The sequence below is a fragment of the Salvelinus fontinalis genome, chromosome 5 (assembly GCF_029448725.1).
Source record: "Salvelinus fontinalis isolate EN_2023a chromosome 5, ASM2944872v1, whole genome shotgun sequence".
Classification (NCBI taxonomy): Eukaryota; Metazoa; Chordata; class Actinopteri; order Salmoniformes; family Salmonidae; genus Salvelinus; species Salvelinus fontinalis.
Window position 1 is genome coordinate 29,302,184 of NC_074669.1, and position 21,338 is coordinate 29,323,521.

A 21,338-nucleotide genomic window follows, 5' to 3' on the forward strand; every position below is an offset into this window, starting at 1 on the left:
GTGTATTGGAGATGTTGTAACTACTGTGACTATTAAAACCTACCCCAACCAGAAACCGTGGAAAGATGGTGGCATTCGCGCGAAACTGAAAGCGCAAACCATCCCATTTAACCATGGAAAGGTGACAGGGAATATGGCTGAATACAAACAGTGTAGTTATTTCCTCCGCAAGGCAATCAAACAAGTGAAATGTCAGTACAGAGACAAAGTGGAGTCGCAATTCAACGGCTCAGACACGAGACGTATGTGGCTGGGTCTACAGACAATCACGGACTACAAAAGGAAAACCAGCCACGTCACAGACACCGACATCTTGCTTCCAGACAAACTAAACACCTTCTTTGCCCGCTTTGAGGATAATACAGTGCCACCGACGCGGCCCACTATCAAGGACTGTGGGCTCTCCTTCTCTGTGGCCAACGTGACTAAGACATTTAAACGCATTAACCCTCGCAAGGCTGCCGGCCCAGACGGCATCACTAGCCGCGTCCTTAGAGCACGCACAGACCAGCTAGCTGTCACTCTAGACCAAGGGGGGGGGGGGGGGGGGGGGGGGGGGGGAGTACAGCCTGAGAGCCATATCTGGCACGCCGGGCACTTCAATCCGGTTCGCAAGACATATTATATATATATATTTTTTTATGAAATGATAGATCTTTTTTTTTTAGATGTCTCGATTTTTTTCTCCCCAATTTCATGGTGTACAATTGGTAGTTACAGTCTTGTCTCATGGCTGCAACTCCCATACGGACTCGGTAGAGGCGAAGGTCGAGAGCCGTGCATCCTCCGAAACACAACCCAGCCAAGCCACACTGCTTCTTGACACAATGCCAGCCTAAGCCGGAAGCCAACCACACCAATGTGTCAGAGGAAATACAGTACACCTGTCGACCGTGTCAGCATGCATGCACCCGGCCCGCCACAGGAGTCACTAGAGCACGATGGGACAAGGAAATCTTGGCCTGCCAAACCCTCCCCTAACCTGGACGACGCTGGGCCAATTGTGCGCCGCCTCATGGGTCACCCAGTCACAGCCATCTGTGACACAGCCCGGGATCAAACCCAGGTCTGTAGTGACACCTCAAGCACTGTGATGCAGTGCCTTAGACCGCTTCACCACTTGGGAAGCCCCCGCCAGTTGATTTTTAAAAACAATTGGTCCCCCCCAAAAATGCAGCCCTCCATTGAATTTCAAAATCCCGAAGTGGCCCTCGAGCAAAAAAGTTTGCCTACTCCTGCCCTAGACCCACTTCAATTTGTTTACCGCCCCAATAGGTCCACAGACGATGCAATCGCCATCACACTGCCCACTGCCCTATCCTATCTGGACAAGAGGAATACCTATATAAGAATGCTGTTCATTGACTAGAGCTCAGCATTCAACACCATAGTACCCTCCAAGCTCATCATTAAGCTTGAGGCCCTGAGTATCAACCCTGCCCTGTGCAATTGGGTCCTGGACTTCCTGATGGGCAGCCCAGGTGGTGAAGGTAGGAAATAACACCACTTCGCTGATCCCCCAGAAGGTTGCGCGCTCAACACATCACCGGGGGCAAACTACCTGCCCTCCAGGACACCTACAGCACCCGATGTCACAGGAAGGTCAAAAATATCAAAGGACAACAACCACCCGAGCCACTGCCTGTTCACCCCGCTACCATCCAGGAGGCGAGGCAAGTACAGGTGCATCAAAGCTGGGACCGAGAGACTGGAAAACAGCTTCTATCTCAAGGCCACCAGACTGTTAAACAGCCATCACTAACACTGAGAAGCTGCTGCCTACATACAGGCTTGAAATCATTGGCCACTTTAATAAATGGATCAGTAGTCACTTTAATAATGACATTTTAATAACGTTTACATATCTTGCATAACTCATCTCATATGTACAGTATATACTGTATTCTATACCATCTATTGCATCTTGACTATGCCACTCCGTGATTGCCCAACCATATATTTATATTTATATATTTTTATTCAATTCCTTTACTTAGATTTGTGTGTATTAGGTAGTTGTTGAATTGTTAGATTACATGTTAGATATTGCTGCACTGTCGGAACTAGATTTTTACCTTGCCAGTTCGGGGATTTGATCCAGCAACCTTCCAGTTACTGGACCAAAGCTCTAACCACTAGGCTACCTGCTGCCCTAGGTAGCCTAGTGTAAATAGAGCCGAATATATTGATAAAAGTCACCTTGTTCGAGAGAGATTTATATGGTTATCACGAAACACAGCCCTTATTTTGAAGTGTTTCTAAAATCCCCTATGGGAAAAATGAGTGGTGTCAAAACAATTGGAACCATTTCTCTGTTTGACCGCAAGGATTTATGGGTATTATGACACCTCCACTGTGGAGCTCTATTAGATGGGACTTGGTGAAAATCGCCAAATTAAAATAAATGTTCTATCACATTGATCATATTATTTTTTGGGATGCTCAACTGATTCTGAGTTCAGGAATATAAAGTTAATGTGAAAACTATTTCTAGATGAGTACTTTCACATTTTCCAAATTAAATCATTTGCGCTACTTGCGCTTTGAACTCCACAAAGTAGGGGGAGGTTCTAAGGGTTATACTAGATGGTGAGAGACAGATCATCCACTCCTGCCATAGACTTCCAGTCAAGTCCAGTTCTGAGGCATTGTGAAACCAGACGGTTTGACAGAGAGGCAGCGGTAGTGCTCATATGTGTACTGATTCTCCACCCTTTTCCAAATTGTGTATTTAACCACTCTCCGTACTGGATTTACAATGACAAAAACTTTTTTACAACCAATGCTTTCAAATACATGACCGGGCTCATTAGGAGTCCTTGGTGTGCGATATTTTCTTCCACAACAAGGTCTTCAGGTTGTTCAGTATAAGCGAGTGTTCCATCTCCATTTGCTCCGCCGAGCCCTTCAATGCTATACAAGCATACAGCTGTTTCTCCAGCTCATCCTGAATGTCAGACGGCGCCCCGCGCAGGAGATATTCCTTCAGCGAGCTGCACGCCTTGGCCAGGTTGGGCCGTGTCACCTCTGGTGTACACCGGTGCTTGGTGAGGTCACAGGAAGTGCGACAGTCGGTCCCGTACAGACAGTCCTCGTCCACGTTGCACCGCTGCTCCCTCATGGCTTCCTGGAAAGTGGCCTCGGGGACGATGTGATGAGCGTCCATCACTTTCAGGTCGTGGCGGTCGTTGTAGCCAAAGTCGGCTGCACTCACGTCACACATGAGGAAGGAGCCAAAGGTGCCGTGGAAGACGTCCTCTACAAGCTCCAGCAGGCCAATGGAGATCTTGGCCTTGTGGGGCCAGGAGGGCGTGAACCACTGGTCCATGCTGCGTCGTAATCCCGCAGGTATCCACAGCTCCACTACCCAGGGCAGGCTGATGCCGTACAGGGGAGCGTAGGGCACCTTCTCCATCACATACAGGTACAGAGAAAGAGGGGTAGAGAGGGAGCGAGAGAGACGGGGGTTAAGAAGGAGGGTGAGGAGAAAAAGGAGGGAGAGAGCTGTGATGACTTTAATCACATAAATAAGCTCATGATTGGAATCTATTTGTTAGTGTTAATTTTTTTGTGTTGAGTGAGAACATTTTTATCACAAAAAAAGTTATTCGAATCCATAAATGGGTGTTCCTATTGGATTACCTTCTCCATCACGTACAGGTCCCCACAGAAGCCCAGGAGCCTGGGGGCATGCTCCCTGTCCTGCAGGACCACCGCTAGCAGAAACTCATTGAGCTGGAGCAGGGCCCACATGGAACGGGCCTCGGGTAGGGAGATGAGGCCGTCTTTGTTGTAGTCGGCCACGAAAAGAACCAGGCTCACCAGGTCTTGAAGGTTGGCCTGTTCACCCACCTTGGTCTGGAGAGGAAGAGGAATAAGGGTAAGAGATACCTTCGTAACAGAACTGCATTAATGAACACACTAGCCACTTAAGTCACAACAGACTTACAAAGGTTACAATAAGTTACATGAATGTGAATACTGTGACATAACGAAAGTATCAACTTGCGGCTATGAAGCCCTGATTATGAAGGCAGTATGTATGAATTATGAATGTGTTATGAAGCCCCTATGTTACTAGCCTTCAAATAAGTGTTGCAGACATGAAACCATTTATAAAGTGGAAAAGCAGGTAGGCTAATGAATCACACTGGGATGAGATGACAGTACTCTGACCTTGAGGTGGCTGAGGACTATCGCTTTGAACTTCTCCACAGAGGTTCCCTTGGTGGGCCTGTTGAAGGGCGAAGCCTCCTTCCTGTGCTCCATCTCATCTCCCGGGTCATAACGAGGAACCTCCTCCATCTGGCACTTAACCACCCCCTCCAGGTCCCCCCAGCCACCAGAGTACACCTGAGAGAGACGCACACAGAGCCACAACACGCTGGTGTTTGTTATCAGACACAGAGTCTGATAGAAGGAAGACACAGACCTTCTCATGGAGCACAGTGTTAGCGCTGGTTTTCTTAAAATTATAGTAATGGGAGATTACACGCACCTGCGTGTTAAAATAAGCTTGATTGCAATGAAAATCCCATAAGCATAAATCAGTGATTTAGCTGATCTTACTTTGATGGCAGACAGCTGCAACTCTCATTGTCTAGATTCTTTATTCCCGCCCCCAATTAAATAACAACCTATCAGGAGCATCTGAAACGTAAAGCTGATGAATGTAAAATACTTATTATAAGAATATAGGAGTTGTAGGCCTATACTTCATTCAAACCTATCATCTTAAATTGCAAAATAGTATATATGTGCCATTTTAAATAACTTTATCAGACTACATTTTAATTTGATAAAAGATATAGATTTTATAACCCATCACGACTGACTTGATTTAGTTACACAAATATGGACAGTGCAGGGATATTTCCGACCCCTGGTCTTGATAAGAAATTACTATATTTTTTAAAGACAAATTGTAATTAATGGGTTCCATATATTCGGAAAAATAAAATGTGTAGGATTGTCACAGTAAGGGCCTCCCGAGTGGTGCAGCGGTCTAAGGCACTGCTGTGGCAAGATAAACAAGGAAATACTTTACTTCAATTGTAATTAATGATTGTCAAATTGTTTAAAAAATGTCCTACAATTCAATCATGATTTACTTCCATATGTCCAACTTGTAGCCTACAGTTAAGGAATATTTGCATTTCCCCTCGAACAGAAATGACCATAGTAAATTCATTAATAGATTTCATAAATTGGAAATGAAAGATGTATTCTACACCATGATTTTTCCATCCATAAAATGTGTAGGGGAGGCTATATTGCCATAGTAGATTTGCCATGGTAAACAAGGAAATGAAATACTTTTTCAGTTGTACGGAATGATTATCAAATAGATAAATCAACTTTAGGATTAAATTGTTACGATGATAATACCCACCAGAGGGCGAAATCATCTTGAAAATGTTTTGGTTGCATTCAGGACTAAGCACATACCTAATAGAGGACTGATTTTTGTATCTGTACCATTTGTCACACCCTGATCTGTTTCACCTGTCTTTGTGCTTGTCTCCACCCCCCTCCAGGTGTCGCCCATCTTCCCCAGGGAATTTATAGCCGTGTTCTCTGTTTGTCTGTTGCCAGTTCGTCTTGTCAAGCCTACCAGTGGTTTTCCACATTCTCCTGTTTTTCTCTAGTTCAGATTTGGACCATTCTGCCTGCCCTGACCCTGATCCTGCCTGCCGTTCTGTACCTTTTGGAATCTGTTCTGGATTATTGACCTGTGCCTGCCCTTGACCTGTCGTTTGCCTGCCCCCCTGTTTTGGTAATAAACTTTTGTTACTTCGAAACTGTCTGCCTCTGGGTCTTCTCCTGAGCCGTGATACCATTGTAGCGTCTGTGACAGCATGGGCACTGCCAGATACAATCTCCATTTTGAAGTAGTCCATTTTTTTCCTAAACGATTGGCTGATCCCTCCTGTTGTACCGGTTGGACATAACTCCAACACGGTCACTAGGAGGGATCAGCCAATGAAGTTGGAAGTCCCACACAGTTGACTACATTCAAATGGTGGATGCCCTAAATGGCGCTGCCCATGCTAATACGGCCTTTTGGTCACTAGAGGCCTTTATCATTCTCTATGGAACTAAAAGATAACACCGACATCCGCGTTATCGAGCGGTAAATCGGTGGCCAATGATGTTTGCAATTGAGATCAGCTGTGTGGGGGATTTTGACCTCTACGGGATCGGTGTCCCTATACCGGGATGGTTGTTGCTAACGTGCACTAATGTGAACAGAATGACCTTGTTCCAGCCAACTTTCCAGGACACAGACATGTCTTATATGGGCAGAAAGCTTAAATTCGTGTTAATCTAACTGAAGGGTCCAAGTAGCTATTACAGTGAAAAATACAATGCTATTGTAGCCCACTAGGCGGCAGGGTAGCCTAGTGGTTAGAGCGTTGGGCTAGTAACCCAAAGGTTGCAAGTTCAAATCCCCGAGCTGACAAGGTACAAATCTGTCGATCTGCCCCTGAACAAGGCAGTTAACCCACTGTTCCTAGGCCGTCATTGAAAATAAGAGTTTGTTCTTAACTGACTTGCCTAGTTAAATAAAGGTTAAATGTAAGTCGCTCTGGATAAGAGCGTCTGCTAAATGACTTAAATGTAAATGTATTGTTTGAGAGTGCACAACAAACTTTTATCACGGCAACTGGTTTGAAACATTCACCTCTGAAGGTAAATAATGTACTTACATTCAGTAATCTTGTTCTGATTTGTCATCCTGAGGGTCCCAGAGATAAAATGTAGCATAGTTTCGTTTGATTTTTATAATCAAATGTAGGAACCTGGTTCTACAGTTTGAACCCCTGCTGTGTCTGGACCCACACTCACACCGCCCGGCCATCTAGATGTATGAAGATTACTGGCTTTTCTGTAGGGAAGCTAATTATCCATAATTTAGGACATTCCTGGGAGTGTGTAAACGTACATTTTTTTATTACCATATAATTGTTGTATGTTCTCTATAGTTATGTACTTAAATGTATCAGTTGACCAATTTGGCACATTTGGACAGACTTCATACAAAATTGTGCAGTAATGCAATGCTTCATTGGATCAGTATGAAATGTTGCACATACACTGCTGCAATCTTGTGGCCAAACTCCAATGTGATTTAATGGCTTTTCTCTTGCATTTCAAAGAGGATAAAAAAATTGTTTTGTTTGTATTATCTTTTACAAGATCTAATGTTTTATTCTCCTACATTAATTTCACATTTCCACAAACTTCAAAGTGTCTCCTTTCAAATGGTGTCAATAATATGCATATCCTTGCTTCCGGTCCTGAGCTACAGGCAGTTAGATTTGGATATGTCATTTTAGGTGAAAATTTAAAAAAAGGGTCTGATCCTTGATGAGAGATCAGCTGGCAATAATCTGCTGACCATAGATGGTTGCAATTGGCCCTGTAGTGCTAAACACTAGGGGTGAATCTTAAAAGTCATTTATTGATTCCTCTTGTCCTTTCTCCTCACCACCTCCCCAATGTCAGAAAGAAGTGAGGAGATGCATGTGGATTAGAGGAGAAGATCCTTGGATTCTCTCCTTCCCTCTCATTTGGGAAAGGAGGCGAAGAGAGAGGATGTGATGAATCACAGAAAGACGTTTGAGATTTACCATAGAACTAGTATCAGCTAGTGCCGGAACAGACAAAGGATCAGAAGCAGATCTGACCTGGTTGTTAGGCTTGGAAGAGAGACACTTCCCCAGGTACAGCGTGTCTTTCTCACACAGGCTGCTGCAGGCCGAGCCGTCGATCAATCCTTTCCTGTACTTGTCACACTGAAATAGATAGACAAATAGATATGGTGTGGGTTTGTATACTGTAACTAACTAATAGACACACAGAAAGTGTTTGTTTTGTATAGTAACTCGCAGGATGGTTTTAACACAATATAGAAGCTGACAATGGAATACTGTTTTTGAAGGATGAGTCTGTAGGTGGCTCTATCAATTTACTCATTACATATACGGAAATAGAGAACTTACTATGGCATTCTTGCATGCTTGTCCACGACACAGCTCTGAGTAGGATGAGTACTCCACATACACCACCCAGCTACCCACAAACACTGCCAGCCACGAGAAGAACATATACTTCATGTGCAGGTAAGAGAATCGGGCCTGAGAGAGAGAGGAGGAGGAAATGAGAGAGAAGGGGGAGACAGAGCTGTGATGACCTTCATCACATAATAATAAGATCATGATCTGAATACATTCCTATTTGAAGTTCGGGTGGTTATCTTATGATAATACAACTGAACATGACCCAGATACACTGAGACTGAAGACACGTGTTCACAGCATCTAGATCAGAGGTGCTCAAACTTTTCGGCTCAGTGGGACAAAATATAATCTGAGTGATGGGCTGCGTACTGAACAAATAGATATTATTTATTTAGAAATATAAAAGGTAAACAATAGTCGTTGTTGAAACAATAGCTTTTTTTCAAAGCAATCATAAAATTACACTTCAAACATTAATAAAATCGTAGCCATATATATAACTTGACACCTAACAACACATTCTGATTACCTGTATTAAAAGATGTATTACATTTTACCATTCTAGTACAGAACCTGCAAATAAGTTTCTATGTTCATGAGGCTAATAAGGACTGTTAAGGACTGTTTAATGGTCACCACTAGCCGGCCTCCACCCAGTACCCTGCCTTGAACTATAGTCAGTTACTAGATGGCTACCACCCAGCACTTTACCCTGCACCTTAGAGACTGTTGCCCTATGTACAGTTAAAGTCGGAAGTTTACATACACTTAGGTTGGAGTCATTAAAACTCGTTTTTCAACCACTCCACAAATTTCTTGATAACAAACTACAGGTTTGGCAAGTCGTTTAGGACGTCTACTTTCTGCATGACACAAGTCATATTTACAACAATTGTTTACAGACAGATTATTTCATTTCACTGTATCACAATTCCAGTGGGTCAGAAGTTTACATACACTAAGTTCACTGTGCCTTTAAACAGCTTGGAAAATTCCAGAAAATTATTTCATGGCTTTAGAAGCTTCTGATAGGCTAATTGACATAATTTGAGTCAACTGGAGGTGTACCTGTGGATGTATTTCAAGGCCTACCTTCAAACTCAGTGCTTCTTTGCTTGACATCATGGGAAAATCAGAATAAATCAGCCATGACCTCAGAAAACAATTGTAGACCTCCACAAGTCTGGTTCATCCTTAGGAGCAATTTCCAAATGCCTGAAGGTACCATTGTTCATCTGTACAAACAATAGCACACAAGTATAAACACCATGGGACCACGCAGTTGTCATACCGCTCAGGGAGGAGACGCGTTCTCTCTCCTAGAGATGAACATACTTGTGAGAAAAGTGCAAATCAATCCCAGAACAACATCAAAGAACCTTGTGAAGATGCTGGAGGAAACAGATACAAAAGTATCTATATCCACATTAAAAACGAGTCCTATATCGACGTAACCTGAAAGGCTGCTCTGCAAGGAAGAAACCACTGTTCCAAAACCGCCATAAAAAAGGCAGACTACGGTTTACAACTGCACATGGGGACAAAGATCGTACTTTTTGGAGAAATGTCCTCTGGTCTGATGAAACAAAAATAGAACTGTTTGGTCATAATGACCATCGTTATGTTTGGAGGAAAAGGGGGGAGTCTTGCAAGTCGAGGAACACCATCCCAACCGTGAAGCACGGGGGTGGCAGCATCATGTTGTGGGGGTGCTTTTCTGCAGGAGGGACTGGTGCACTTCACAAAATAGATGGCATCATGAGGCAGGAAAATGATGTGGATATATTGAAGCAACATCTCAAGACATCAGTCAGGAAGTTTAAGCTTGGTCGCAAATGGGTCTTCCAAATGGACAATGACCACAAGCATACATCCAAAGTTGTGGCAAAATGGCGGAGGGAAGGTGTGTTTTTTTTGAGAGAGATGGAAGGAGATGGACCAAACTCATTAACATGCTTACTTTGGGGTTCTTATCGTTCCTGATGTTTTCAGATCCAAAGGGGAATCCACAGAATCCCTGTGGGATGCAGAAACTGGAAGATAACTTTTTTAGTACAACAATGTCTCTGGAGAACTTCCACATTATTTTCAGGATTATCCGCTTCGGTAAGCGAGAAACCAGACAAGCTCGGCGGCAGAAAGACAAGCTAGCTGCAATCAGGTTGGTGGACCGCCTTCCCCTGTTTTACAACCCTGGGCCGAATGTTACTGTTGATGAGCAGCTTATGCCATTTAGGGGCCTCTGCCCCTTCAGGCAGCACATACCGTTTAAACCCGCTAAATATAGAATCAAGATCTGGACTGCCTGTGATGCTGCTTCACAATATGTGTGGATCTTGCAAGTGTATACGGGGGAAACCAGATGGAGGAGCCCCTGAGAATAACCAAGGGATGCGGGTTGTCCTGGACATGACAAAGGGACTCCGTGGCCACAACATCACATGCGATAACTTTTTAAATTTGCACAAGCTGGGACAGGAGCTCCTCAAGAGGAAGCTGACGATGGTAGGAACAGTACAAAAAAAACAAGCCAGAGTGCCCACCTCAGCTGTTGAATACACGGAACAGGCCTATGAATAAATCTAAGTTTGTGTTCATGGCCGACACGTCTCTAGTACCACACGAAAATGTGGTACTCATGAGTACGCTACATAAAGATGGAAGAATCTGTGGCCAGGAACATCAAATCCAGAAATCACAATGGATTACAATGCCACAAAAGGAGCGATGGACAATTTTGACAAGATAGTGACTGGCTACAGCTGCAAAAGAAGAACCCTACGCTGGCCACTTGTGATATTCTTCAACATCTTGGACATCTCGGCATACAACACGTTTGTCATCTGGATGATGTTGAACCCAGATTAAAACAGAAGGAAGCTTCAGAGGAGACGGCTCTTTCTTGAGGAGCTGGGCAAGGCATTGGTAAGACCTCAATTCCAGAGGAGGCAACATATCCCAAGGACCCCAGCTTCTGCAGCCATCGTGAGGAGGATTCAGGAGGAGAATGCTGGTTCCCCATCAGAACCAACAATTACAATACCTTAAGTAAGTGTGAGTGATGTTGTTGCTTGTGTGTGTGTCTGATTCTCCTACCTTGGCCTGCTGTAAATATATATATATATATATATATATATATATATATATATATATATATATATATATATATATATATATATATATATATATATATATATATATACACACACACACACATACATACATACATACATACATATATATATACACATACATATATATATATACACAGACATATGTATATTCACATATATATGTATATATATACACACACATACATATATATACATATACATATATATATATATATATACGTATGTGTATATACATATATATATACACATATGTATATACATATACATATACATATACACATACATATATATATATATACACATACATATATGTATATATATATATATATGAGTGAGATGTACGGAAATTGTATGTAAATTGTTATGGCTGTATTGTTTTAAAAACCCAATAATGTTGTGGGTCCATCAGACCCGCGAACATTGGGTGAATAACAAAAACATGAGCACCACACAAGGGTTAATACATTCTAAGACTGCATGATGCGACTCTAATGATGATTTGAAAAAAGTTCCATGAAAGGCATGAGCTCTGCTTTCTTTTTATGCAGGCTGCACACACTTCATCAGTCTCTCATTCTCAATTTGACAAGAATGCTTTGAATTTCCAGGCGGCATCTAAAAAATCCAGTGGTGGAAAAAGTACTGTCAGACTTAAGTCAAAGTAAAAAATACCTTAATAGAAAATTACTCAAGTAAAAGTCACCCAGTAAAATTATACTTGAGTAAAAGTCAAAGTATTTGGTTAAAAAATATAGCGTAGCCTAGTGGTTAGAGCGTTGGACTAGTAACCAAAAGGTTGCAAGTTCAAATCCCCGAGCTGACAAGGTACAAATCTGTCGTTCTGCCCCTGAAGTATAAATCACTTCAAATTCCTTATATTAAGCAAACCAGATGGCACCATTTTCTTGTTTTTATTTTATTTACGGAAACCCAGGGGCACACTCCAACATTCAGACATCATTTACAAATGAAGCATGTGTGTTTAGTGAGTCCGCCAGATCAGAGTCAGTAGGGATGACCGTGATGTTTGGTTGATAAGTGCGTGAATTTGACTATTTGTCTGTCCTGCTAAGCATAACGAGTACTTAACGAGTACTTTTGGGTATCAAGTAAAATGTATGGAGTAAAAGTAGTCAAAAATATAAATAGTAAAGTGCAGATACCCCAGAAAACTACTTAAGTAGTACTTTAAAGTATTTTTACTAAAGTATTTTACACCACTGAAAAAAATCCATGCCAGTGGCCTTTGTGCTGTGGTGGAAATTCAACACCAGGGACACCTAAAGCCAATCTTAAAATTATTCCCTGTTTATTATCAGCAAGCTGGAGAGGTTACAACAAACTCTGCACACCATACAGGTCTATCAGAAACTCTACTGGTGTGGTCCCTGCAGTTGTCTTCTATACGGCTATACACAGACAAGTTATATTTGCATGAGTTAACATAATTAATTCATCACTACCAGTGGCTCGCACATGTGACTGACCAATACCTCACAAGGCCTTTTCTCTCTCCAAGTTGAGACCTTGAAACTGAGGTACCTCGGTTGTTCCCATAGCAATATTCTGGGCTTACTGCCAAGTTGAGGATCAGTGATAGTGACGATTCCTCCATACACAATCAGTCAGTCACCTGTATGAACCTATCTAATTAGTTATTAGAAAGTAGCATTGATTTGATACATAAACATAAAAATAGCATTGATTTGATACATGAACATAAGATTTCCCTCACAGTGCCCTTGGGCTGGATATAATAATTATAATCATCTTCTCCCTGCTGCCAATCGCCTTGTTCTAAAGCACCTCTCACTCACATCTCAATTCTTATTAGCTAATGCCCGTCACGTGATTGGGTCCTTCTCACAGGCATCTCAGCTCCAAAGTAGGCTACACATGAAGACAGAAACATCGGCTTCTTATCGAATTCCATGGCTCATATTGAAGATGTTAGAAGAACTGTCCACATTTACTTTTCGTCAGCCAACAAGATGAGTAGGCCTAATGAACAGCAAAAGCACTAGCTTTTGTCAATATACTGTCCCCCATAGTACAAAAGTTGACCTATTCTGTTCGAGAAAGAAATATTCCCCCCAAAAACACCAAAGAACAGAACAGAACGCTCAGCTTTAGATGTTGATAAACTATTAGACTATTTCTATACATTATGAGCACAGCAATGAGCACACGGCAGTAGACTATAAGAGTGAATGTTCCAAAATGCAATCAATTAGATGGAAAACACCATTCTCCAAAGTGACCACAAATGTGATTATGCATGTAATGCATTATTATAAAGGACTAGGCTACATGAGGTGTGTGACTATGATTTTTTAAATAAAATAATAATAATACCCGTGCTGTTTCTTGCCTTACTGCACATGCAGGAAATCATTCACAAGTGATAATGTCCTTCATTAACATTAATACTAATATTGTCACCCATCAGACTATTCTTAATTTAATCTTACATTTTACATATACTAAATAATATATGTGTGAAATAAGTTTTTATTTAGAATGGACAAGTATCATTCACCTGTCTCGGAACATGGGCAGCTGGGAAAAAAGACATGTCATCTATGCACTTAAATAGCGAAGGGAGGATGCTTTTCCTGTGGTTCATTTCCATGCCAGCCAGATAGGTTATACTTCTGTTGTAAAGCAAAGCAGTGCTTAATAGTGGGAAAGTTGAGGAATAAATATAGTAGGCCTAGCTGATGGGATCTTCCTCTCTTTAATAGACGCCATCACGCAATTGCATAGCCTATAGAAATGTTGCGCAACATGAGTTAATGACGTGTTTAATTTGATTTTCGATTACATTTGCATTGATGTCAGAGTGATTAGAGGGACAATAGAGTGCTGAGGACCAGGCAGTTAGAAAGTTTGGTAGGCTACTAATGACCATCAGCAGCATCAGAACTTGGAGAAGCCAGGTACATTAAGCCAGGGACACCATGAATAAACGGTCACAGTGGAATTTGACTGCGGTCATGACTCGTGACTACCGGTGTAGCGGTAATATTGTCAGGTAACAGCCCTGGCTCTGGCATATGCTCTCTCTCCTGCCATCTTGTCATTCTTATACTCCAAATTTGCGCAGACTGATCAACACAATGTCAAGTTACATTTCTGAAGTCGTCATCCACAAGTAAAAAGTAGTCAGGTGGTAAAACAGGGTGCACCAAGGAAAAATCAGAATCATTGCTTTCTTGCACAACTTGCTGTGTGCCAGCCTGGTCTCATAGACTAGGCGTAACATAGTAAATGTAAATCCGAGACACTGAAATTAGTATGCTATGTTAGGTTCGGTATGGTCACATAAGACAGAAGGTTAATTGATACATATTATACGAAATGTAACATATCATAATGGTATGTCTCAGCAGTGTGCAGTCAAAAGAAAATGTAATGCTTGTTTACATGGTTTACTACGTGATTAAATTAGTCTGTTTTCAACAAATCAGAGGTTTTAGACTATTGTATTTTAACCAAGCAAGAGAAATAAACGTGCAATCACTACTGAGTGAATGAACAAAATCCTTTTGGAACACTTCAAGACATGTAAATGGTCTGTCAATCAATGTGTTAAGAACAGGATTCATATTGTAATGCAGCGGTTCACAAACAGTGGGATGCGCCTCCTCTAGCCCCCATATATACAGTATATATATATATATATATATATACACTGCTCAAAAAAATAAAGGGAACACTTAAACAACACAATGTAACTCCAAGTCAATCACACTTCTGTGAAATCAAACTGTCCACTTAGGAAGCAACACTGATTGACAATAAATTTCACATGCTGTTGTGCAAATGAAATAGACAAAAGGTAGAAATTATAGGCAATTAGCAAGACACCCCCCAAAACAGGAGTGATTCTGCAGGTGGTGACCACAGACCACTTCTCAGTTCCTATGCTTCCTGGCTGATGTTTTGGTCACTTTTGAATGCTGGCGGTGCTCTCACTCTAGTGGTAGCATGAGACGGAGTCTACAACCCACACAAGTGGCTCAGGTAGTGCAGTTCATCCACGATGGCACATCAATGCGAACTGTGGCAAAAAGGTTTGCTGTGTCTGTCAGCGTAGTGTCCAGAGCATGCAGGCGCTACCAGGAGACAGGCCAGTACATCAGGAGACGTGGAGGAGCCCGTACGAGGGCAACAACCCAGCAGCAGGACCGCTACCTCCGCCTTTGTGCAAGGAGGTGCACTGCCAGAGCCCTGCAAAATGACCTCCTGCAGGCCACAAATTTTTATATTTTTTTTAAGGAACTCAGTCTGTCTTTCAACTTACTTTTAACAGTTGTAATACTAGAATACACAAAATTTGGGTAGGGCATCATCAGTTTTCTTCTTGTCATGTCAGTCACTGCATACCTGAGAGAGCTATTTATAATATCCATATCAACTTGCCCATGTAAGCTAACGTTTTTTCAGACCATAGATTTTGTTGTTTGAGTCACTCAAATATCACATGAATACCCATTAGACAAAGCAAAACTCAATGAATTGCAAGAAAAGGAGCTTTAAAACCTCAATCTGATATTTCTATTTTTCTTAATTCCTTTTTTTTGGGGGGGGGGGGATTTGCATGTATTGTTAGGTATTACTGCATTGTTGGAGTTAGGAACATAGGCATTTTGTTGCATTTGAGATAACATCTGCAAAATATGTGTAGGCAGCCAATAAAATTAGATTTTTTATAACTTGATATGTGCCGGGCCGCCTCTATAGCGTTGTGCAGTTTTAATGCTAATAATGCAAATTTTCTGCAGTTCTACACATTTTGCCATGACTTATGTATGCCATGTTCATATGATATCTGAGTGAGACTGACTAATAAAATAAAAAATAAACATAATAATTTGGCCATGATTACTACAAGGTTAAGATAGCTGGCTAGACTAACTTACCTAGCAATCAATAAAATGTTAGCTTACATGGGCTAATTGATTGACTGTCAGTGACTGACATAACAATAGGAAAACTGCTGATGCATTACCAAATTTCGAAATTGCATGTTGTGTATTCTATTATTTATTTTTTATTTGATTTATTTGATTTTATTTCACCTTTATTTAACCAGGTAGGCTAGTTGAGAACAAGTTCTCATTTGCAACTGCGACCTGGCCAAGATAAAGCAAAGCAGTTCGACACATACAACTACACAGAGTTACACATGGCATAAACAAACATACAATCAATAATACAGTAGAAAAATCTATGTACAGCATGTGCAAATGAGGTAGGATAAGAGAGGTAAGGCAATAAATAGGCCATGGTGGCAAAGTAATTACAATATAGCAATTAATCACTGGAATGATAGGATGTGCAGAAGATGAATGCAAGTTGAGATACTGGCGTGCAAAGGAGCAAGATAAATAAATAAATACAGTATGGGGATGAGGTAGATTGGATGGGCTATTTACAGATGAGCTATGTACAGGTGCAGTGATCTGTGAGATGCTCTGACAGCTGGTGCTTAAAGCTAGTGAGGGAGGTAAGAGTCTCTAGCTTCAGAGATTTTTGCAGTTCGTTCCAGTCACTGGCAGCAGAGAACTGGAAGGAGAGGCAGCCAAAAGGGGTGACCAGTGAGATATACCTGCTGGAGCGCATGCTACGGGTGGGTGCTGCTATCGTTTCCTACATCCGGTTTGGGGCGAGCGGTCGCATTTGCATTCGCTCTGCAGGTAGTATAACTTTTCATTACATTTCATTACATTTCATTATAGTACAACGGTTTAATTTGTCTAACCTTAGCAATTTCTTCTTAGCTAGCTACTTAGCCGTCTGTGTATAAAAGATAATTGCGTAATTATCGTATTCCGTCGTTTATCGTAGTCCACACTGCTATCTGCCCAGCAGCTAGCAGCAGCTAGCAAACGTCCACCGTCTACCGAATAGTAGTATAACTTTTCATTACATTTCATTATAGTACAACGGTCTGATTTTCATTTTCATTACAGTACAACGGTTTGATTTGTTTGATCTTAGCTAGCTACATAGCCGTCTTTGCATCAAACATAACTGTGTAGTTATTGAGGTTCGCCAGCCAGCTATTTTCGCCCTAACGTAACGCAACGTAGCCAACACTGCTAGCTAGCCAGCTTGCCACCGAATAGCAGCATTGTAGAAACGAGTGCATTACAACGGAACGACTTGATCAGTGTAGTGTTGGCTGACTACACAGTTGTCTTTGCTATCTTTGATTTGTATTTGTTCGATCTTAGCTAGCTACTTAGCTGGCTACATAGCCGTCTTTGTATCGGAGATAATTGTGTAGTTATCAAGGTTCGCTGAGGTTCGCTAGCCAGGTATTCTCGCCCTAACGTAACGCAACCTAACGTAGTCAACCCTGCTAGCTAGCCAGCTAGCCACCGATTAGCAGCACTGTAGAAACGATTACATTACAACGGAACGACTTGACTTGTGTAGTGTTAGCTAGCTACATAGTTTTCTTTGCTATCTTTGTATCTAAGATAATTGTGTAGCTTTGAGTAATTATCGGTTAGCTAGCCGCTATTTTTCGCCTGCCGCGCTGCCGTCCTCCTACCTAGCCAACACTGCTAGCCAACTTCTACCGAATAGCAGCACTGTAGAAACTTACATTACAACGGAACGACTTGATTAGCGTAGTGTTAGCTAGTTGTCTTTGCTGTCCTTGTATCCATGATAATTGTGTAGTTTAGAGAAATTTAGTGAAATTGTCGAGGTTACCTAGCCAGCTTCACTTTCAACAACGTAGCCACTGCTAGCCAGGCTACTTCACCAGCCAGCAGTACTATATCATTTTAGTCAATAAGATCTTGTATTTTATTTTTTTATTTTTTTGCAACGTAAGCTTAACTTTCTGAACATTCGAGACGTGTAGCCCACTTGTCATTCTAATCTCCTTTGCATTAGCGTAGCCTCTTCTGTAGCCTGTCAACCATGTGTCTGTCTATCCCTGTTCTCTCCTCTCTGCACAGACCATACAAACGCTTCACACCGCGTGGCCGCGCCCACCCTAACCTGGTGGTCCCAGCCCGCACGACCCACGTGGAGTTCCAGGTCTCCGGTAGCCTCTGGAACTGCCGATCTGCGGCCAACAAGGCAGAGCTCATCTCAGCCTATGCGTCCCTCCAGTCCCTCGACTTCCTGGCACTGACGGAAACATGGCTCACCACAGATAACACTGCTACTCCTACTGCTCTCTCTTCGTCTGCCCACGTGTTCTCGCACACCCCGAGACCTTCTGGTCAGCGGGGTGGTGGCACCGGGATTCTCATCTCTCCCAAGTGGTCATTCTCTCTTTCTCCCCTTACCCATCTGTCTATCGCCTCCTTTGAATTCCATGCTGTCACAGTTACCAGCCCTTTCAAGCTTAACATCCTTATCATTTATCGCCCTCCAGGTTCCCTTGGAGAGTTCATCAATGAGCTTGATGCCTTGATAAGCTCCTTTCCTGAGGACGGCTCACCTCTCACAGTTCTGGGTGACTTTAACCTCCCCCATGTCTACCTTTGACTCATTCCTCTCTGCCTCCTTCTTTCCACTCCTCTCCTCTTTTGACCTCACCCTCTCACCTTCCCCCCCTACTCACAAGGCAGGCAATACGCTTGACCTCATCTTTACTAGATGCTGTTCTTCCACTAACCTCATTGCAACTCCCCTCCAAGTCTCCGACCACTACCTTGTATCCTTTTCCCTCTCGCTCTCATCCAACACTTCCCACACTGCCCCTACTCGGATGGTATCGCGCCGTCCCAACCTCCGCTCTCTCTCCCCCGCTACTCTCTCCTCTTCCATCCTATCATCTCTTCCCTCTGCCCAAACCTTCTCCAACCTATCTCCTGATTCTGCCTCCTCAACCCTCCTCTCCTCCCTTTCTGCATCCTTTGACTCTCTATGTCCCCTATCCTCCAGGCCGGCTCGGTCCTCCCATCCCGCTCCGTGGCTCGACGACTCATTGCGAGCTCACAGAACAGGGCTCCGGGCAGCCGAGCGGAAATGGAGGAAAACTCGCCTCCCTGCGGACCTGGCATCCTTTCACTCCCTCCTCTCTACATTTTCCTCTTCTGTCTCTGCTGCTAAAGCCACTTTCTACCACTCTAAATTCCAAGCATCTGCCTCTAACCCTAGGAAGCTCTTTGCCACCTTCTCCTCCCTCCTGAATCCTCCTCCCCCTCCCCCCCCCTCCTCCCTCTCTGCAGACGACTTCGTCAACCATTTTGAAAAGAAGGTCGACGACATCCGATCCTCGTTTGCTAAGTCAAACAACACCGCTGGTTCTGCTCACACTGCCCAACCCTGTGCTTTGACCTCTTTCTCCCCTCTCTCTCCAGATGAAATCTCGCGTCTTGTGACGGCCGGCCGCCCAACAACCTGCCCGCTTGACCCTATCCCCTCCTCTCTTCTCCAGACCATTTCCGGAGACCTTCTACCTTACCTCACCTCGCTCATCAACTCATCCTTGACCGCTGGCTACGTCCCTTCCGTCTTCAAGAGAGCGAGAGTTGCACCCCTTCTGAAAAAACCTACACTCGATCCCTCCGATGTCAACAACTACAGACCAGTATCCCTTCTTTCTTTTCTCTCCAAAACTCTTGAACGTGCCGTCCTTGGCCAGCTCTCCTGCTATCTCTCTCAGAATGACCTTCTTGATCCAAATCAGTCAGGTTTCAAGACTAGTCACTCAACTGAGACTGCTCTTCTCTGTATCACGGAGGCGCTCCGCACTGCTAAAGCTAACTCTCTCTCCTCTGCTCTCATCCTTCTAGACCTATCGGCTGCCTTCGACACTGTGAACCATCAGATCCTCCTCTCCACCCTCTCCGAGTTGGGCATCTCCGGCGCGGCCCACGCTTGGATTGCGTCCTACCTGACAGGTCGCTCCTACCAGGTGGCGTGGCGAGAATCTGTCTCCTCACCACGCGCTCTCACCACTGGTGTCCCCCAGGGCTCTGTTCTAGGCCCTCTCCTATTCTCGCTATACACCAAGTCACTTGGCTCTGTCATAACCTCACATGGTCTCTCCTATCATTGCTATGCAGACGACACACAATTAATCTTCTCCTTTCCCCCTCTGATAACCAGGTGGCGAATCGCATCTCTGCATGTCTGGCAGACATATCAGTGTGGATGACGGATCACCACCTCAAGCTGAACCTCGGCAAGACGGAGCTGCTCTTCCTCCCGGGGAAGGACTGTCCGTTCCATGATCTCGCCATCACGGTTGACAACTCCATTGTGTCCTCCTCCCAGAGCGCTAAGAACCTTGGCGTGATCCTGGACAACACCCTGTCGTTCTCCACCAACATCAAGGCGGTGGCCCGTTCCTGTAGGTTCATGCTCTACAACATCCGCAGAGTACGACCCTGCCTCACACAGGAAGCGGCGCAGGTCCTAATCCAGGCACTTGTCATCTCCCGTCTGGATTACTGCAACTCGCTGTTGGCTGGGCTCCCTGCCTGTGCCATTAAACCCCTACAACTCATCCAGAACGCCGCAGCCCGTCTGGTGTTCAACCTTCCCAAGTTCTCTCACGTCACCCCGCTCCTCCGCTCTCTCCACTGGCTTCCAGTTGAAGCTCGCATCCGCTACAAGACCATGGTGCTTGCCTACGGAGCTGTGAGGGGAACGGCACCTCAGTACCTTCAGGCTCTGATCAGGCCCTACACCCAAACAAGGGCACTGCGTTCATCCACCTCTGGCCTGCTCGCCTCCCTACCACTGAGGAAGTACAGTTCCCGCTCAGCCCAATCAAAACTGTTCGCTGCTCTGGCACCCCAATGGTGGAACAAACTCCCTCACGACGCCAGGACAGCGGAGTCAATCACCACCTTCCGGAGACACCTGAAACCCCACCTCTTCAAGGAATACCTAGGATAGGATAAAGCAATCCTTCTGCCCCCCCCCCCCCCCTTAAAAGATCTAGATGCACTATTGTAAAGTGGCTGTTCCACTGGATGTCATAAGGTGAATGCACCAATTTGTAAGTCGCTCTGGATAAGAGCGTCTGCTAAATGACTTAAATGTAAATGTAAATGCTATGGTGACCATTTGAGCTGAGATAAGGCGGGGCTTTACCTAGCAGAGACTTGTAGATGACCTGGAGCCAGTGGGTTTGGCGACGAGTATGAAGCGAGGGCCAGCCAACGATATCATACAGGTCGCAGTGGTGGGTAGT

General features: G+C 43.7%; 1 protein-coding gene across 2 annotated transcripts in view; it reads right to left on the reverse strand.

The window, feature by feature from the left end:
• Positions 1–1,832: 1,832 nt before the first annotated feature.
• LOC129855446 (divergent protein kinase domain 1A-like) overlaps positions 1,833–21,338 on the reverse strand; it is a 33,520-nt gene continuing 14,014 nt past the window's right edge. The window contains exons 3-7 of one of the 2 annotated variants that reach the window (XM_055923114.1): positions 8,007–8,141; positions 7,692–7,799; positions 4,177–4,353; positions 3,643–3,858; positions 1,833–3,406 (exon numbers count right to left, since the gene is read on the reverse strand). In XM_055923114.1, the coding sequence (XP_055779089.1) occupies positions 2,810–3,406; positions 3,643–3,858; positions 4,177–4,353; positions 7,692–7,799; positions 8,007–8,141 (1,233 nt within the window). In that variant the 3' untranslated portion in view covers positions 1,833–2,809. The remainder of the gene's footprint in view (positions 3,407–3,642; positions 3,859–4,176; positions 4,354–7,691; positions 7,800–8,006; positions 8,142–21,338) is intronic. The other variant, XM_055923115.1, reaches the window with a different exon arrangement.